Raw genomic sequence first — 19,291 nt, 5'->3', positions numbered from 1 at the left:
GTACTGCTTTGGGACCCCCCTGGTAAAAGCACAGCACAGAGAAGATAATGAACCAGCCCCCTTCTCAAAGTGTACTGCTTTGGGACCCCCTGGTAAAAGCACAGCACAGTGTAATAAAGCACAGAGAAGATAATGAACCAGCCCCCTTCTCAAAGTGTACTGCTTTGGGATCCCCCTGGTAAAAGCACAGCACAGTGTAGTGAAGCACAGAGAAGATAATGAACCAGCCCCCTTCTCAAAGTGTACTGCTTTGGGACCCCCCTGGTAAAAGCACAGCACAGTGTAGTGAAGCACAGAGAAGATAGTGAACCAGCCCCCTTCTCAAAGTGTACTGCTTTGGGACCCCCCTGGTAAAAGCACAGCACAGTGTAGTAAAGCACAGAGAACATAGTGAACCAGCCAGTTGAATGGAAAGAATACAATGATGTCACATCAGTTTCACCTGCATAGTTACATTACAGACATATACTTTATTTACAGACGGGCATAAGCGTTGCTTCCAATATATAATCAAAGCTCAACTTAATTAATATACCACATAGCTAGCTAGCTATGCAGTAAATAACACAGCCTCCATCGCCTCGCAACTCAGCCGACTTCCACCGGGCTCCTCGCTTAGCATTCTGGGAAATGTAGTTCCAGAGCATCGCCTACCAAGTGCGAGGAACCCGCAGTCGCGCAGTGTAGAAACTACAACCCCCATAGTCCTCTGCCCGCTGTTGAAAAGGGGCCGGCCGCAGCGGGACAGTCCCGTGATGACGGCGGCTGGCGTTGTTGTGAAGATGGCGGACGAAGTGGGAGACGGGACGCGCTCCGGACAGCCGCCGAGGATCAGCTCCGGCCCCGCGGCAGCCGGCCCCTGCACCGCGGCCTCGGGTCCCAGGCTGGTCCGAATCGTCAAGTCGGACTCCGGCTACGGGTTTAACGTCCGGGGGCAGGTGAGCGAGGGAGGCCAGCTCCGGAGCATCAACGGGGAGCTGTACGCGCCGCTGCAGCACGTCAGCGCCGTCCTGCCGGGGGGAGCCGCGGACAGAGCCGGCATCTCCAAAGGGGACCGCATCCTGGAAGTGTGAGTCCCACGCTGCACCCAACAGCAAGGCTTGTGTCTTTAAACAAAACAGGGGCGACGTGGTCACTTGTTTAGTGTCCGGTGTTGCGCAAAGCAGAAGTAGGCGCTGTCTCTTTCTTTTCTGCGTTGCAGATTAGAGAGAGAGAGAAATGCATTCACACAGAGGGAAGTTGCATGGAGTTATTTATTTTTTTTTGAAAGTGGTTATCGTCAGTTGTATTGTGGTCGACTCGTATGCATCTGTATATTAATAAGACCCCCCCCCCCGGGACTCTTTACACGACAGCCAGCGACGTGTCTTGCTGTCGCTCGCAGGGACACTGCGATCCGTGCTTCATTTGAAATGCGAAACGCGTCGCTTTCCTCTCTCTGTGGCAGCAACAGCGTTGCTATGCGTTGTTAGGTATAGGAGGACTAGCAGGGGTGGGAATGACAGTCCGTTTCCGTTACAAATGGGGTTTGAAGCAACTAGGTAAACACGGATTAGAGACCGCCTTTTCTCATCGTGCAAGTGTACGAAAAGAGAGGGTAATTACTTAAAGGGAACCCCCCTTAACCCTCGTATTAATCGTGAACTGAAGTGCACGAGGGTCGGTGTGGCTTGTGTCTTCAGCTGAGGGATGGAAATAAGACTCCTGTTGCACAGCAGTGCGATCCAGTCCAGGTTTTACTGCTACCAGCTTGATCAGCCCCCAGTGGGTCTAGGCAACAGGCTCAGGTGTGTCTTATTATTAAACTCCTAGTGAAACCAGGACTGGATCACACCGCTGTGCAGCGGGAGTCTTATTGTGTGTGTGTTTTTTTTTTAATTAAGTAGTTCATCAGAACTGTATTTGAATGACTAATGTGACAGTCAAATGCCCCCTCATGCAAGTGATAGCTAACGTTGCAATCATTTTTAAATGTGGAAATGCAGCAGGAAGTTTTATTAGTAAAGCTGAAATAGGGTCGTCTTTTTAAAGAGCTGTTTGTGAGGCGTTCTGCTGCTCCAGGGATCGAACAAAGACTCCCTTTGCAGAGCGGTTCGATCCATTCCTGGTTTCGCCATGAGTTTAATCAGACACACTTGAGCTTGTCACCCATACACTGGGGCTAGTCAAGGTGGTAGTAAAACCAGGAATGGGTGACACTGCTGTGCAATAGGAGTCTTATTTCCATCCCAGGACTTGTGATAAATTACTGCTGAGATGGCTTCTCTTGCTGGCTGTTCACAAAAGATCATGGAGTCTCTCCTCTCTCTCTCCCTCTCTCCTCTCTCTCTCTCTCTCTTTCATTCTGGTTTCGGTTCAGCTTTTTATATTTTTTCTGCAGCTTTGGCTTCGTGTTGAAACACGGCCGTTTCTGTGATCCCAGCTTATTACCCAAACTGAGTGATAGCTGTCGCAAGAGCTTGCCCACAAGGCACACTGGAACTCAGAGGCTGGCAGAATTTTCTTCAGTTCCTGTAAAATTTCAGAAACCCTTACTGTCAGGATCGCCGCTGTCAGAGCCCCACCATCGCTTGTGATAAATGATTATCCTGCGTCTGCGCAGGGATGGGAATAAGACTCCTGTTGCACAGCAGGGTCGCCCATTCCAGGTTTTACTACCAGCCCCAGTGTATAGGTAACAGGCTTGGGTGTGTCTGATTTTTAAACTCCTAGTCAAACCAGCAATCAAAGTGCTATACAGCGGGAGTCTTATTTCCATCCCTGAAATGAGAAGCTAGGAATTTTACCCCCTGTCTCTGTCCGCGCCACCTAGCCCCCCGAGATTGAACCCAGACTTTCAGAGAAAGGGAAGAGGCAGGAATGAGTGGCTAGTGGATTATCCCTCCTGTCCGACGGTCCCTTTCACCCGCGGTGTTTGCGCCCACAGCCTTGCGAATTGCATTTCAGCCTTTGGACTCCCCAGTTTCACAGTCTGGCGTGTAAAGCTGTCTCTCGTTGAAGGGATCGGAGCGGCGTTCTCTGCAGACTCGCTAATGGACTGCGCTGCTTCTGCAGGCTTCATTCATCTAGCCTTTAGTTGCACTCAACAGTTACACAAGTAACTATCGCTAGGCAGGTGCCCAGATGGCTTAGCAATGTTTACACATCTCTCCCTTTTGTGTGGCTCTGTCTGCGTGTGTGTGCTTGCGGCTCTGTTTGTGTCTATACAAGTGTGTGTCTCTCTCTCTGTCGGCCTCTTTGTGTTTCTGTCTCTGTGCGTGTCTCTTTCCTGTACGTGTGTGTTTCTGTATGTGTGTCTATTTCTCTCTCTCTGTGTGTGTTTGAGGTTCACACCAGGCTGTTCTTCTCCTCTGTTTTCCTCTCTAAATAAAGCCTCCCTTTGCTGCTGCTGTCGCCCAGGTAATGGAAACTGTGTCATTTACTGAGCTGACCTCCTGGTTCATATTCATGAAGCAGCTGCGCGAGGCTTTGAGAACACAAACCATTAGCCCAGACCGCGCTGGGACACTGACCCCCAAAACCCAAAGAAAAATCCATCGGACTCCTTCTTCTTTTTTTTTTTTTTTGTCTTAATTGGCCACTGCGTTCTGCGTGTAAAGATGTTTTTGAACAATATTGTTTTTTAAAAAGGTTTTAAAATTTTAAAAGAAAGCTTGTAAAGACAACTGTTCTAAATTTAATGAATAAACGTTGTTTTTTTTTTTTTTTTTTTTTTTTCCTCCTGCCTTGTTTTTAAACAGGCTGCTCGAGTTAAAGTTTAAAATAAATTAATAAAATAATAATCTTGCTAGAGTTCTGCTGCTGTGATATAATCCCCCCCCCCCTTTCCCTTGGGGGGGGTTGGAATGGGTTGCCATGGGTTACCGAGCCACGCTGGCGATGCTGAATCACTGGGATCTTTTCAGACCTGACTTGATTCAGTTCTGAGGTCACTCAGCTAGGGCCAGGACGATGGCGGTTTTTTTCGGCAGTCGATGCATCGTTATTTCCCGACACCGAAGAAAACGTGTTCAGAGGTCCGATGTAAGCACGGAAACGTTTCTGCAGTAAAATCGACCTTCTACAATTCCTGTTTTCTTATCTAAACCCAGCGAGTCCCACAAAAATGATTTAGAATATCTCTTACCTTTTTTAAGATGTCTTCACTGACAGCAACAGAGTTGGGGGGGGGGGAAAATCCTTTAAACTTTAACTTATGTACCAGTTCACAAGCCCAGCTTGTTTTTACAAAGTCCGTGCTCCAGAATGATTAACTTTATTTTGAGTTTTTGGTGAGAGGAATGATGTCACAGGAGGCTGTGTGGTCCAGTGGTCACAGAAACGGGCTTGTAACCAGGAGGTTCAAATCCCAGCTCAGCCGCTGACTCGCTGTGTGACCCCGAGCGAGTCACTGAACCTCCTTGCGCTGCGTCTTTGGGGTGAGACGTTGTTGTAAGTGACTCTGCAGCTGATGCATGGTTCACACGCCCTAGTCTTGTATCTTGTAAAGCGCTTTGTGAAACCGTGGCATGTTTCAAGTTAGCTGTAACATTTGATAAGAGACTTGAACTGCAACTGTTAAGAGCTGGAAACAAGCAAAAAGGTCTAATTAAGCAAATTATCAGTTCGATGAAGGGTCTAGTTCAGTAATTGAGAGCCGGGTTGGAATGAAAACCAGCAGCCACAGGGGGTCCCCAGGACCGAGTTTGAGAAGCCTTGTTCTAGAAAGTGTGTGTTTAGTTAAACGAAGGAAGCGAATGCGCAGAACTAGAGTACAGTTTTACACAGTTTTAATTTCGTGCTAATAAAACCGATTTAATGAACCCGCACGTGCTTTCAGTTTACTTTTGATCCATTGTTGGGTATTTGACCATTTAGACCGGCCGTACAGTCAGCTGCTGGGAACCGGTCGAGCGCGGGCGGGCTGGACGGCCGCGTCCCGTTCAGGAGTTTTCTAAATGTTTGTCTCCCTCCCTCTCTCCAGGAATGGTGTGAATGTGGAGGGTGCGACTCACAAGCAGGTGGTGGAGCTGATCCGGGCTGGAGATCGGGAGCTGCTCCTCACTGTGCTGTCGGTGCCGCAGCACGAGGCCGACAGCCTGGACCCAGGGGACGAGGCCGGCCAGGTCTTCCACGACTACAGCGAGAAGCAGGCCGTGCCCATCTCCATCCCCACCTATAAGCACGTGGAGCAGGGCACTGAGAAGTTTGTGGTGAGGAGAGGGGGCTGCGCCCTCGCCTGCAAGCATGTGGAGCAGGGCACAGACAGGAGTGGAGTGGAGTTGGGGCAGGAGGACAGGGGTGAGGGAAGAGAGGGGGGGGTAGGGGTGAAGCAGGCCCTTACCTACAAGCATTATTAAAACCAGGAATGGGCGAAACTGCTATGCAATAGGAGTCTTGCTTCCATGCTTGTGGGAGAGGAGTATTTCACACAGTGCCTGTGCTGTGATTCGTGTCGCGGTGCTGAGCGCGTCTCTCTCTCCCACCCCCAGGTGTACAACGTGTACATGGCGGGCAGGCAGCTCTGCTCCAAGCGCTACCGTGAGTTTTCCATCCTGCACCAGAACATCAAGAAGGAGTTCGGCAGCTTCACCTTCCCCAGGCTGCCCGGGAAGTGGCCCTTCAGCCTATCCGAGCAGCAGCTGGACGCCAGGCGCAGGGGCCTGGAGGAGTACCTGGAGAAAGGTAACGGAGCCGTTTCTGCTATCCACTCGCTGACACCCAGCCCCCTGTACAGCTATACCACACACACACACACACACACACACACACACACCGCGCCCTCACTATGGAGACACACACACATGCATTGCATTGTACTACGTTGCTGTATTGAAGTGTGTTGCACTGTGCCCTTCTCTGCAGTCTGTTCCGTGCGGGTGATCGGGGAGAGTGACATCATGCAGGAGTTCCTGTCCGAGTCTGACGAGGTGAGATGCGAGGACACGGCGTGCAGTGACAGACAGAGCACGCACACGGCGTGCCGTGACGGACAGAAAACACGCACACAGGGCATGAAGGGCACGGCAAGGCGATTTTACAACAACAACAAAATAAACGGAGAGTCTGTTATGTTGATGAAATATAGCAATTCAAACAAATTTCTGAATGATTCGCCCACTAATTAGAAAATAGAGGTCACTTTTCTGTTGTAAAAATCTAATTAACAAACCTTCATAATGAAAAAATACAACAGGTAATTTTGCAACGAAGTAAATGCTAATAGAGAGCGCCTTCGGTCAGAGCTGCTGGAAACGAGGATTCGATCACTGGGGTCAGGCTGTCCGCAGAAATCAGACGAGGGTTATCTGTGTTGAATCGAGCTGATTCTCCATTCGGAGCGAAACAAGCGAGGAAGCCGCTGCTTGGGTTTGTGTGGATCTCTCCGCGGAGTCTGAGAAAAGCAGCAGCGATCGTCACAAACCCAAGCAGCTGTTTCTGAATTCACTCTGAACGGTGAATCAGCCCCCCCCCTCCCCCCGATCGACGGCCCCCCTCGTCTGATTGCCGCACCTGATTTCTGTAGAGAGAGAGATCAGAATAATCAGTTTGTTCAGCTCTCCTCTCAAAGCTGTAATGAGCGTTTACTTTAGCCCCATTTATTGCCCTGACACCACCCCCCTCCATACCACCCTAGACTAGGAAATGTAGTGTACACTGAATGAGAGTCAGTGCAGAGATGGAAGAGACTCCCGCTGCATAGCGGTTTGATCCATACCTGGCTTTACCAAGAGTTTTTATCTGGACACACCTGAGCTTGTTGCCTAAGCACTGGGGGGGGCTGATCAAGCTGGTAGTAAAACCTGGAACGGGTGACACCGCTGTGCAACAGGAGTCGTATTTCCATTCCTGCCGTGCTAAAACAAACCGTGCGTTTAATCTGACTGTTTAATCTGAACTCGCGTGCTTCGACTCTCCTCAGAATTACAATGGCGTTTCGGACGTGGAGCTGAGGGTAGCCCTGCCGGACAAGTCAACCGTGACGGTGCGAGTGAAGAAGAACAGCACCACTGACCAGGTGTACCAGGTAACACGCCCGCCCCCCCCCCGTCACTCCCCGCCCCCCCACGCAACTTAGTCATCACCAAGTAGTGGCCTGCTCTTCGGTATTGATTTCGGAATGAGAAAAGCAGCCGCTCCCTCGTCATGACGACTGAGTGCGAACGAGTAGCGGCTAACGTCCGCGTTGAGGTTTTAAAAGCTGATTTGGAAGCGATTTTTTTCGTCTTCAACTAGTACCTGATCAATAAAGAGGTTGATTGTTTTATTTGGGGTGCAGAATTTACTGTGGGGAAACTTTTATAAGGCTTTGTTAACCAAGGGGTTTTTAATACGTTTTTACCAGACCTCTATGTGCTTTACAATGCTTCCTTGTGCTTTACCAGACCTCTCTGTGCTTTACAATGCTTCCCTATGCTTTACCAGACCTCTCTGTGCTTTACAATGCTTCCCTATGCTTTACCAGACCTCTGTGTGCTTTACGATGCTTCCCTATGCTTTACCAGACCTCTCTGTGCTTTATTACACTTTGCTGTGCATTTCCTGTGGGACATTTTTGGGGATCTGATCTGGACAGCCCAGTAATTGCCTTGCGTCTCTGTCTTTTTAAACAATTGCATGATTTTTTTTTTTTTTCTATTCCCTCAGGCTGTAGCCTCCAAGGTTGGCATGGACAGTATCACAGCGAGCTACTTTGCCCTGTTTGAGGTGATCAACCATTCGTTCGGTGAGTGTGCTGTTTGAGAGCGAGAGTCGTTCGCACACAGGAGACAGTTAGCTCTGAACAAACTTGTTTGATTATAAACTGATTGGGATCGAGCGCTCCACAGAAATCAGGTGCTGACAATCGGGGTCGCTGGCGTCGATCGGTGGGGGTGGGGGGGGGCTGATTCACCGTTCGGAGTGAAGTCAGAAACAGCTGCTTGGGTTTGTGATGATCTCTGCTTTTCTCAGACTCCGCGGAGAATAGCGATCCAGACAAACAGCAGCTGCTTCTCGACTTGTTTCACTCTGAACAGTGGATCGGCCTCGATCGGCAGCAGGGTTGCGGTCGATTTTCCTTCGATTTTTTGTCATTTTACAACGCGGGCTTTATTGGGCAGAACCATACAGAACTCGTCTGCAGCACGTGCAGTTGTCTGTGTGTTTGGCGCGTCGTGTGTGTGTCTGCTCACCAAACCCTGTGTCTGAAGAAGGGAATTGGAAATCGATTTTAAAAAGGATTTGGTCCTGATCCGCCCCAGTGACCCTGGCCTGCGGAGAGTCTGATCCGAGTAATCGAAGGCGGGTTCACGCAGCTCTGTCCCCAGGGTCATGCTGTCTGGCTTGTGAAGTGCTTTCAGATGGACAGAAGTGCAGGAACAGGTTCAAGCCGTTGACGGTTAGGTTTTATAACGAAGCAGTACGCTCACAAACGGAGCGCCGGGCGTGATCAAACACACGGTATACAGAGAGGTGCTTTAATTAGTGACAGACTCTTCAGATCTGTGAAATTTAGCAGTTGCTTGACCCCTGATCTAGAGAGCTGTAGAGACAGAGAGAGATATCAGGGATAGAAGTAAGACTCCTATTGCACAGCAGCGTCACCCAGTCCAGGTTTTGCTACCAGCTTGATCAGCCCCAGTGTGTCTAGGCAACAAGCTCAGGTGTGATTGATTTAAACTCAAAGTAAAAAACCAGGAATGGATGAAACTGCTTTGCATTGGAGTCTTACTTCCATCCCTGTGGGTATAAATATAGATCTAATGGAGATTTCTAAACAGAAAGCAATCCCTTTCGCGATAAATCGCCCCAAAGCGCTTTGCATAGTCAGAAACATTAAGTATTGAGAGTAGCAATAAGGAAGCAGTTGCTAGGTGTGGGGTGTGTTTGTGTTGACGTGCTGTGCTGTGCTGCAGTGAGGAAGCTGGCTCCCAATGAGTTCCCTCACAAGCTGTACATACAGAACTACACCTCTGCCGTGCCCGGGACCTGCCTCACTGTCAACAAGTGGCTCTTCACCACAGAGGAGGAGGTGCTGCTCAACGACAACGACCTGGCCATCGCCTACTGCTTTCACCAGGTGTGCCCGCAGCCCACGCTCTCTGTGTGTGTGTGTGTGTGTGTCCTACGACGAGATGACGAAAGTGGTCCACCGGGCGTGGACGAAAGTGGTCACACGGGCGTCGGGCGCGAGAGTGTGTGTGTGTGTGTGTGTGTGTGTATGTGTGTGTGTCTACTGCTTTCAACAGGTGTGCCCGCAGCCCGCGCTGTGTGTGTGTGTGTGTGTATGTGTGTGTGTCTACTGCTTTCAACAGGTGTGCCCGCAGCCCGCGCTCTCTGTGTGCGTGTGTGTGTGTGTGTCTACTGCTTTCACCAGGTGTGCCCGCAGCCCGCGCTCTCTGTGTGTGTGTGTGTGTCTACTGCTTTCACCAGGTGTGCCCGCAGCCCGCGCTCTCTGTGTGTGTGTGTGTGTGTGTGTGTGTGTGTGTGTGTGCTTTCACCAGCACTGTGTGTGTGTCTGCTGCTTTCACCAGCTCTGTGTGTGTGTGTGTGTGTGTGTGTGTGTGTTAGTACACTGCTTTCATCAGATGTTATGTATGTCTGTGTGTCTGTCAGTGCTGGCTTTCACCAGTAATATGTACAGCTGGGCGTGTCTGTGTGTGCTGCTTTCACCCGCTGATAAATGCTGCTCGAAGTGTGTGTGATGCAGCATGCAGACTACAGTCTGTTTTTGTCATTTTATAAAAAGTTAATACATTGTCTGTTGGAGTGCCTCTCTTATTAAAATATAAAAAAAAAATCTGGTTTGATTCGCAGACCTGCCAGAGAATAACACTGCTTGTAAGAAGGCAAGCTGGCTTGAATTATAATAGATGGCTCAATGTGTGTTTCAGTGTAGGCTGCTTCTCCTTTGCTCCTGGACTAACCCCCTCCCTCGCTCCCCCCTTCTCTCTGCAGGCGGTGGAGGATGTGAAGAAGGGTCGCATCAAGGCTGAGGAGAAAGCCTACCAGCTTCAGAAACTGGCTGAGCAAAAGAAGATGGGAATGGTGAGGCTCAGAGTGGCTCTCTCTCTCTCTCTCTCTCTCTCTCTCTGTCTATCTGTCCGTCTGTCTTTGCATGTGAAACTGTCCAATGCAGAAGCCCCCCATGACTGCTCCAGGAATGGGGAATCAGACTCCTATTGCATAGCAGCTTCACCCATTCCAGGTTTTACTAAGAGCTTGATTAGCCCCAGTGTGTCGAGCGAACAAGCTCAGGTGTGTCTTATTAAACGCAGTTAAACCAGCAATGGATCAAAATGGTCTGCAGTCAGTCTTATTCCCGTCCCTTGTGTGTGTAGCAGTAGTTTTTAAAGGGGCATGGTCTCTGTCTGTCTGAGTGTGTGCACAGTTCTCTAGCAGTGATGTGTTCCCATGAACTGTAACACTGATCTCTCTCTCTCTCTCCTCTCCCCGTCTCCTATCTTGTTTCCTGCCTCTCTCTCCTCCTCTCACTGCAGTATCTGAGCATGCTGCGCTCGTGCGAGGGCTACAACGAGATCCTCTTCCCGCACTGCGCCTGCGACTCGCGGCGGAAGGGTCACGTGATCACGGCCATCAGCGTCAAGCACTTCAAGCTGCACGCCTGCACCGAGGAGGGGCAGCTGGAGGTGAGGGGGGGGGGGGAAGCGAGACTCCCGTTGCACAGCGGTCTGATCCATTCCCGTTTTCAGCGCGAGTTTAACGGTAGTGCAGGTTTCCTGCGCTCTCTCTGTCCTGTGTGTGACGGCATTGCGTCTCCTCTCAGAACCAGGTGATTGCGTTCGAGTGGGATGAGATGCAGCGGTGGGACACTGACGAGGAGGGCATGGCGTTCTGCTTCGAGTACGCCCGTGGAGAGAAGAAACCACGCTGGGTCAAGATCTTCACCCCATACGTGAGCCATGCCCAGCCTGCTCAACACTAGAATAACGTTGTATCAGTTAATATGTCTGGATGACCCTGTCTAATTATTATTATTATTATTATTATTGTTTAGTTCTTGGCAGATAAGCTTACCCTTATCCAGGGCGACTTAAAATTGTTCTGCAATATCACAGCCGAAAGTATCACATTGTGAAATACGTGATTATAAAATATCACATTACAGAGCAGCTGTAAAGTACACTAAAATTAGTAGAAAAGGTGATCATATTCAAACAAGAGCAAAAGAAATGGAGAATGCAGTAAATAGAGACATGTTTATATGTCTGGTTGACCCTGTCTCTTGAAACGGAATCCGGTAGATAGGTAGCTATCTCCTTTATCCCTTCAGTGCTGTTTTTATAATTGAGATGCATCTCTCTCCCTCTCTGTGTTGCTCTCGCTCTCTGTCTCTGTGTTGCTCTGCTCTCTGTCTCTTTGTTGCTCTCGCTCTCTCTGTGTCGCTCTCTCTGTGTGTCGCTCTCGTCTCTGTTGCTCTGCTCTCTCTCTCTATCTCTGTGTGTCGCTCTCGTCTTTCTCTCTGTTGCTCTGCTCTCGCTCTCTCTGTGTTGCTCTCGTCTCTCTCTTGCTCTGCTCTCTCTCTGTGTTGCTCTCGCTCTCTCTCACCCTCTCTCTCTCGTCTCTCTCTCTCCAGTTCAACTACATGCACGAGTGCTTCGAGAGGGTGTTCTGTGAACTCAAGTGGAGGAAGGAGGTGAGGCCGTGATTCTCTAACAGAACTCCCTTTTAAAAAATATTATTACATTCAGTGCAAGACCTTCATTTTAATGGTTTAGCTGTTCGTTCTGTGGGATCTGGGGTCCTTGGGATGAGTGGTGCTGTAGAAATGTTTATTGTAGACTCATTCTCTGTGAATGCTGTTTGATTTGACGTTCGGGACAGAGAGATACACATACAAACACTATGCAGGTTTGCGATAACCTGACGACCGCCTTCTGTGATGCACAGTGAGATCAGTTATGTTTTTTGGTCTTGAATCGCGACACTGACGATGCCTATCTCTGTTACAATGCATCATGTAAAGAACGTGCCATGATTCATCGATGCACAGCGAATTGTCACACCGGCATGCGTTCTCATATAATACAAACCCCAGCAGTGTGCTTTACTGGGGCTTTGCAAACGCCTGCGGTCAGGGGAAGTGAAACAATTCACCCGACTGCCTGGAATCAGGAATTTCTAGGAAGGGATTTCAAGACAAAATGCTTGATGGCGATTTATTGCTCGTGAAGAGTTATCGTTCGAGCTGTTCTGGTGATTGGCAGTAGTGTTAGTGCGGTTATGAAAATGATAATGAAAGTGTATTTAAATTGTGGGGATCATCTAAATAGTTTAAGGTATTACAATTGTTATACGTTTTAACATTAGGTTATGTTTAGGGTTATGGCTGTTTTTAAATTATCACTGTGTCGTTAAGCGTTTTGGATTATCAGATGTTTTACTGTGTTCTTGCAGTAATGACGACAGCTCTCTGACTCTCTGTCTCTCTCTCTCTGCAGGTGGAAGAGGAGGTGACTGATCTGGACAATCAGAACTGCAGTAGAGATGGTATGTGTAGCAAGGTAAGGCCTTGCCAGCTGTTCGACAAGGCTTTGAGACAGGGGGAGTGAATCTGATAAACTGAATCGGGAACGCTGCTATAGAGCAGGCTTTCTGAGACTGGGGGAGTGAATCTGATAAACTGAATCGGGAACGCTGCTATAGAGCAAGCTTTCTGAGACTGGGGGAGTGAATCTGATAAACTGAATCGGGAACGCTGCTATAGAGCTGGCTTTCTGAGACTGGGGGAGTGAATCTGATAAACTGAATCGGGAACGCTGCTATAGAGCAGGCTTTCTGAGACTGGGGGAGTGAATCTGATAAACTGAATCAGGAACGCTGCTATAGAGCTGGCTTTCTGAGACTGGGGGAGTGAATCTGATAAACTGAATCGGGAACGCTGCTGTAGACATCCTGGGTGTAGAAGAGGAAGCTGGCTCGGTCGTGGGATCGGAGGAAGCCTGTTGAACCTTCAGTTCTCCTGAGGAGCTGTGCGGGGCATTGCTGAGGTGAGGCGAGGGAGCGCAGTGGCACTCTCTCAACTGGGGCTAAAGTAACTGGGCACACCAAATAAAAAATAGTGTCTCTGAGTTCAGCATGGCCCTCTTTGACAATGATTCAGCATGTTGGGCTAAATACACATGCTGTCGGTTTATAGGCTTTTTTTTAGTAAAGGTCATTTTTAATATTGATTATAAATCGGTACAGTAAATGAGACCCTGTTGAGGTTATTGATCGTGATCTGTACTGTACCCAAAAGGTTTTTGCTTCTTAGGTGTTATCAATAAACTCTTTGTACTCTGAAGAAAAAAACAAAGCACACATTTCAGGAATGGAAATAAAGCTCCTGTTTCACAGCAGTTTCCCCAGTTCCAGGTTTTACTAGGAGCTTGATTAGCCCCAGTGTGTCTAGCGAACAAGCTCAGGTGTGTCTTATTGAACTCTCAGTAAAACCTGGAATGGGTGATACTGCTGTGCAACAGGAGCCTTATTCCCATACCTTCAATAATAATAATAATGCTGGTTATCATCGCATGGAAAGAAGACTCCCATTCCATAGCGGTTTGATCCATTCCTGGTTTCACCTGTGTTTGACACACCTGAGCTCGTTACCTAGATCCACACTGGCTAATCAAGCACATAGTAAAACCTGGAATGGGTGATACTGCTGTGCAACAGGAGCCTTATTCCCATCCCTGCAATGAAGCAAGGCATTGAGCAGTGTCTTGTTTTTTCTGTTTATTTGTCTTTTTCGCGTTTTCTTTCAGAATATCTTCCTGCTGTTGAAATCGCACAGAAGGGGTGGAGACATCTAGGAGGAGAGATTGTGACCTCGTAAACTAAAACTGAGAAATCTGCAGCTACAAGCAGCGGCAGCAGCATCGAGAGAGGAAGAAAAAAATCAAAACCATGATGCTTTTAAACATTTGGAGAGAAAGAGAGAGAGAGAAGCATTTTGGTGTCAACTTCGAATTCTTGTTCTGCTTGGACTTCTGCTTTTACTGTTGTCATCTTCATCAAAATAATAGCAGTAGTAATAAAAAGATGAAATAATATTAATAATAATGCTGATCCCGGAAGGATGGCTGGGAGACGGACAGTTAGTCCGGAAAAACTCCACCCTACCTCCGATCGTTCTGCTTAAAACATCCTGGGGAAGTTTACAGAAAAACAGGGGAAATCTGTCTGCAGAGACTTTAGAGAGAACATTGTGATCCACTTTCCTTAATGAGATGGGACTTCCCCCTCCCTTCCTCACCTCCTGCTGTCCCTTTCTTATCCTGCTTTGCTGAGACTGGCCCAGTGAGAGTGAGTGAATCTGGGCAGAGGCTGTGCTGCAGACAGGGGTTTAAATTTGCACCCCCAGACAGGATGGCGGTCAGCCAGTCCTCTTGGTACCTCCCTGAGGTTGTGACGTTTCGTTCTGGACGTCATTCGCTGTGTTTTTATGCCTCGGTGGCGGCAGGCAGGTACACCACAGATAGATGAAAATCTGAAAAGGAAAAACATTTCGATTTTGTTCACGCTCTGCCTCCCTGCTCCAAACTAATCAATGATTCTTAACTCTGTTTATATCGGCCCGGACCAGTATAACCACAGAGGGGCTTGTTGACATGAGGAGTCAAAGGGCTGTCATGTTATATTGCAGCTCGAACGCAACAGCAGTACCACTGCCTCGCAGCAGGGGGTGTTGTTGTCTCCCAGATACACTTTTTAATCCCCCTCTGTGTTGATTCACAATAGTTTGAATTAAAACAAACCCTGCCCTGGACTGGAGGGAGCCCCCTTTCTCTTAGGGGGGGGGGTGAGGGAGGGAGGGAGCAGTTCTGTCTCCGTGCCTCAAGCCTACCCTGGACTGGAGGGAGCCCCCTTTCTCTTAGGGGGTGAGGGAGGGAGCAGTTTAGTTTCCATTTAGTTGGAAGAAATGTGTTGGTGCATGAAAAATAACGGGGCGGGGGGTATTAGAACATGATGTGACACAGAGCTAGCCTAACACTGAAAACTGATGAGCAGAGAGGCTGCTGGGAGGCTTGAGGAGCTCTGGAAGTTATGACCCTGCTATAGAACCTGGGGGGGGGGGGGGGGGGGGGGGGGGGTGTTTAAGCTTTTTGCATCATAGTTTCAGGTGTGGATTTGTTTAGTGTGGATTTGCTTTTTGGATATTTCTGTTTTGACACAGTCTGCAACCACCAGCCCTGAACACTACAGTACGCTCTGAGCTGAATTCTTTATCGCTGCAGTCTGAAGTTGTGTTTTTTTTTTTTTTTTATTATTATTATGCCTTTTCTCGGAGTGTAATTGATGTTTGCTTGCCTGTTCTGCAGTATATTAGTACTGAAGCGTAACCCTGGATTACATGAACCGCTGTGGTGAGGTCTGGCTTCAGTGTGTCTCTCTGTGTTGAGACTCAGCTCCCTCAGGATTGTATTGACAGGTATTGCTATTTAATAGATAAGAGAACTCCACTCGGATCCCCTCCCCCCTCATAGACCACACTGCTTCCCTAGGCTCTAACCTCTAGATCCACACTGCTTCCCTCCCTCCCAGTCCCTCCTCAGCTCCACTAGAGCCACACTGCTTCCCTCCCTCCCAGTCCCTCCTCAGCTCCACTAGAGCCACACTGCTTCCCTCCCTCCCAGTCCCTCCTCAGACTAGCCACACTGCTTCCCTCCCTCCCAGTCCCTCCTCAGCTCCACTAGAGCCACACTGCTTCCCTCCCTCCCAGTCCCTCCTCAGCTCCACTAGAGCCACACTGCTTCCCTCCCTCCCAGTCCCTCCTCAGCTCCACTAGAGCCACACTGCTTCCCTCCCTCCCAGTCCCTCCTCAGCTCCACTAGAGCCACACTGCTTCCCTCCCTCCCAGTCCCTCCTCAGCTCCACTAGAGCCACACTGCTTCCCTCCCTCCCAGTCCCTCCTCAGCTCCACTAGAGCCACACTGCCTCCCTCCCTCCCAGTCCCTCCTCAGCTCCACTAGAGCCACACTGCTTCCCTCCCTCCCAGTCCCTCCTCAGCTCCACTAGAGCCACACTGCTTCCCTCCCTCCCAGTCCCTCCTCAGCTCCACTAGAGCCACACTGCTTCCCTCCCTCCCAGTCCCTCCTCAGCTCCACTAGAGCCACACTGCCTCCCTCCCAGTCCCTCCTCAGCTCCACTAGAGCCACACTGCCTCCCTCCCTCCCAGTCCCTCCTCAGCTCCACTAGAGCTACACTGCTTCCCTCCCCCCCAGTCTGTCTGCTCTGCTCGTTGCTGTGTGTACAGTTTGCAGCTGAGTGCCTTGTGCTCAGACAGGGTTAAATTGATGTGTTTCTTTGTCGACAGTTCAGATGGCCCAGAACGATCTGAGCTTTTAACGCTGGGCTTTCGTCATGCCAGGTCCGACTTGCGCACGTTTTTTTTTTTAAATAATTTAGCAAAGTCCCGAGGATAGTTCCTGATGTGACTGAGATTCTTTGTCCTGACTCCTGCTTGTTTTAAAATTTGAAATTCTAAAATCTTGTGTTCTTGACGGCTGGGTGATTTTCCTAGGCTTTTACGCGCTGGGAATAATATATACCTGAGAACACAGGAGTCTCGGGGTAAAGCTGGGAAAGACTGCAGTGGGGTTGAGGAGCTCAGTGGTCACGGAACCGGGCTGCAGTGTTGGAAGGCAGTAGTTTCGAGTAGCTCAGTAGTTGCAGAAACTCAATTCCCAGATCAATGATGTGATTTTCCTTGCCGGGAGGTCGCTGTGCAGTTTCCAACAGTGCAGTGATTTACACAGACTGATCCATTCCATTGCCGTGTTAACTAGTTCCCTCTTGAGCTGTCTGTGAGAGAGAGTTGAACTCCAGCACCACTGCACTCCAGGCTTTTGCTTCGTCTCCCGGTCTTTGTTTAATTAAGCCTCCAGCCAGACCCTGAAGTAGTTTGTGATCTCGTTTTACCCGCTGTTCCTCCTGGAGTGGGAGGGCTGGACGCCCCTGGGCTGGAACAGGCGATGCTGATTTGGTGATATTTTTAAAACCTGTTCGTGACTGATTTAACGTTGGTTTCGTTGTGGATTGCTGTTGACTGAAGTCATACGCTTGTTAATATGCATTTACATTTCAATTACTAAAAAAGTTTATATACACCCTGTACCTGAGTGTGTAGTTTTTTTTTTTTTATGTCTTCATTTTAATGTACAGTGTGTGTTTTCTGAATACAGTACATTTGCCAGGGTTAGAAACTCACACTAGCCCTGCTGCTGCTGCTGCACCCAGTCCTGGGGTTCAGAGCTCCCCTCAATGAAGTCTAGTATTATTAATATTGAAATGATCAGGAGCCAGGAGTTTGAGCAGGGTTAGAAACTCACACTAGCCCTGCTGCTGCTGCACCCAGTCCTGGGGTTCAGAACTCAATGATGTCTAGTATTGAAATGATCAGGAGTCTGGTCTGCAGCTGGGCTCGATGACCTGCTTTCCCATTTTAAAGTTGTGGATTTTCCTTCGATGGCATGTTAAGCGAGAGGATCCTGACCCAGATTGAAATGCTGTTTATAAAGTGACAGCTGGATTGTGCGAGTGTGGCATGAGCAGAACTTCCCCTAGCAGATTCATCGCGAGTGGTCAAAAAGAACAGGCTGCATTAAAAATGAAAGGGAGAGGGGAGGGTGATAGACCCGGATAACTCTGATAGATATACTGCAGTGGTCGTAGAATTTCTTTAAAACAAAAAATCATTTTAAATAAACACTGAGTTGCTTATTTTGAGCCTGTTTCAGTATTCTTCTGAGGTTTCACACGCCCCAACCCTAACCTATGGTTTGTGAAACCACAAAAGAATACTGAAATACAGAGGATCAAAATAAGCAACTCAGTGTTTATTTAAAACATTCAACACTGCAGAGCGCTCTAGCAGTATAGGAAAGAGAACTCCACTCTCCACACTGCAGAGCGCTCTAGCAGTATAGGAAAGAGAACTCCACTCTCCACACTGCAGAGCGCTCTAGCAGTATAGGAAAGAGAACTCCACTCTCCACACTGCAGAGCGCTCTAGCAGTATAGGAAAGAGAACTCCACTCTCCACACTGCAGAGCGCTCTAGCAGTATAGGAAAGAGAACTCCACTCTCCACACTGCAGAGCGCTCTAGCAGTATAGGAAAGAGAACTCCACTCTCCACACTGCAGAGCGCTCTAGCAGTATAGGAAAGAGAGAACTCCACTCTCCACACTGCAGAGCGCTCTAGCAGTATAGGAAAGAGAACTCCACTCTCCACACTGCAGAGCGCTCTAGCAGTATAGGAAAGAGAGCTCCACTCTCCACACTGCAGAGCGCTCTAGCAGTATAGGAAAGAGAACTCCACTCTCCACACTGCAGAGCGCTCTAGCAGTATAGGAAAGAGAACTCCACTCTCCACACTGCAGAGCGCTCTAGCAGTATAGGAAAGAGAACTCCACTCTCCACACTGCAGAGCGCTCTAGCAGTATAGGAAAGAGAACTCCACTCTCCACACTGCAGAGCGCTCTAGCAGTATAGGAAAGAGAACTCCACTCTCCACACTGCAGAGCGCTCTAGCAGTATAGGAAAGAGACTCTAGCAGTATAGGAAAGAGGACTCAGTTAAGTCACAAATTATCAGACCAGTACTTTCTTGTATGGCTGAATATTAAAATCCATTGTTTATTTTTTAATACATGCAAGGAAGCTGTGGTTTCAGGCAGTGATCAGGTCCACAGATTTTGCCCCTCTGCTCCCTCTCGGCTGTCTGTGGTTTCAAACCAGCCCTATAGAGTCATGCACTTTTTTTTTTTTTTATTTATTTGAGAGAACTCTAATTGCGTTTTCACGGCAACGTGTCTTTTTTTGTTTTTGTGATTTTAAAAAGATGTGGGGCGGGATTTTAAATAAAATGCTACCAGTGTTTCATTACTTGTTTAACAAAACAAAATGTTGAAAAAAAAGCAAAATCATTGCAGTATTTAGCTAACCACTCTAAAAAAAATAAAAAAAATACAACTTGTTTGTTAATGTCACTTTAGTGTAATAAATTGTAACATATTCTTTTAAATAAATTGATTTATTGATGAAAAGCTGCTCTTCTGTCTTGGGGAGGGCAATGTGTTTGAAATTATTTCTTTAATATATAAATATTTTGATTGTTCCTAATAAAGTGGCCACGCCTCATGCTCTGCTGTTCCTAATAAAGTGGCCACACCTCCTTATCGCTCTGCTGTTCCTAATAAAGTGGCCACACCTTGTTTGTTCTGTCACTTTCCTGTAATAAAGTGGCCACATATTCTTTTTCCTAATAAAGTGGCCACACCTTTTTGCTCTGCTGTTCCTAATAAAGTGGCCACCTCCTCACCGT

General features: G+C 48.4%; 1 protein-coding gene across 2 annotated transcripts; it reads left to right on the top strand.

Annotated features, from left to right (window-relative positions):
- The first annotated feature begins 482 nt into the window (after positions 1 to 482).
- On the top strand, positions 483 to 14,781 carry LOC121309897 (sorting nexin-27-like). 2 transcript variants are annotated; one of them, XM_041243068.1, is made up of 13 exons: positions 483 to 1,069; positions 4,964 to 5,192; positions 5,472 to 5,664; positions 5,845 to 5,909; positions 6,902 to 7,006; positions 7,627 to 7,705; positions 8,877 to 9,040; positions 9,919 to 10,008; positions 10,461 to 10,610; positions 10,748 to 10,876; positions 11,558 to 11,617; positions 12,423 to 12,471; positions 13,731 to 14,781. In XM_041243068.1, the coding sequence occupies exons 1-13, from the start codon at positions 756 to 758 to the stop codon at positions 13,799 to 13,801; spliced, it is 1,698 nt and encodes a 565-aa protein (XP_041099002.1). In that variant the 5' UTR covers positions 483 to 755; the 3' UTR covers positions 13,802 to 14,781. The 2 variants fall into 2 exon arrangements, with proteins under 2 accessions (XP_041099002.1, XP_041099003.1); XM_041243069.1 differs by having other exon boundaries at positions 12,423 to 12,485.
- Positions 14,782 to 19,291: the final 4,510 nt, after the last annotated feature.

Source organism: Polyodon spathula, unplaced genomic scaffold (assembly GCF_017654505.1).
Source record: "Polyodon spathula isolate WHYD16114869_AA unplaced genomic scaffold, ASM1765450v1 scaffolds_1572, whole genome shotgun sequence".
Lineage (NCBI taxonomy): Eukaryota > Metazoa > Chordata > Actinopteri > Acipenseriformes > Polyodontidae > Polyodon > Polyodon spathula.
The sequence above is the reverse complement of the archived record's forward strand: the minus strand, read 5'-3'. Positions and strand labels throughout refer to the sequence as shown.

What these genes read in the sequence shown, in the direction of transcription:
- LOC121309897 (XM_041243068.1), top strand. Translation starts at nt 756, where the DNA reads ATGACGGCGGCTGGCGTTGTTGTGAAGATGGCGGACGAAGTGGGAGAC. An exon ending in AGGGCACTGAGAAGTTTGTG is followed by an intron (nt 5,193 to 5,471) that starts GTGAGGAGAGGG and finishes TCCCACCCCCAG; the next exon opens with GTGTACAACGTGTACATGGC. An exon ending in TCAGAACTGCAGTAGAGATG is followed by an intron (nt 12,472 to 13,730) that starts GTATGTGTAGCA and finishes GTTTTCTTTCAG; the next exon opens with AATATCTTCCTGCTGTTGAA.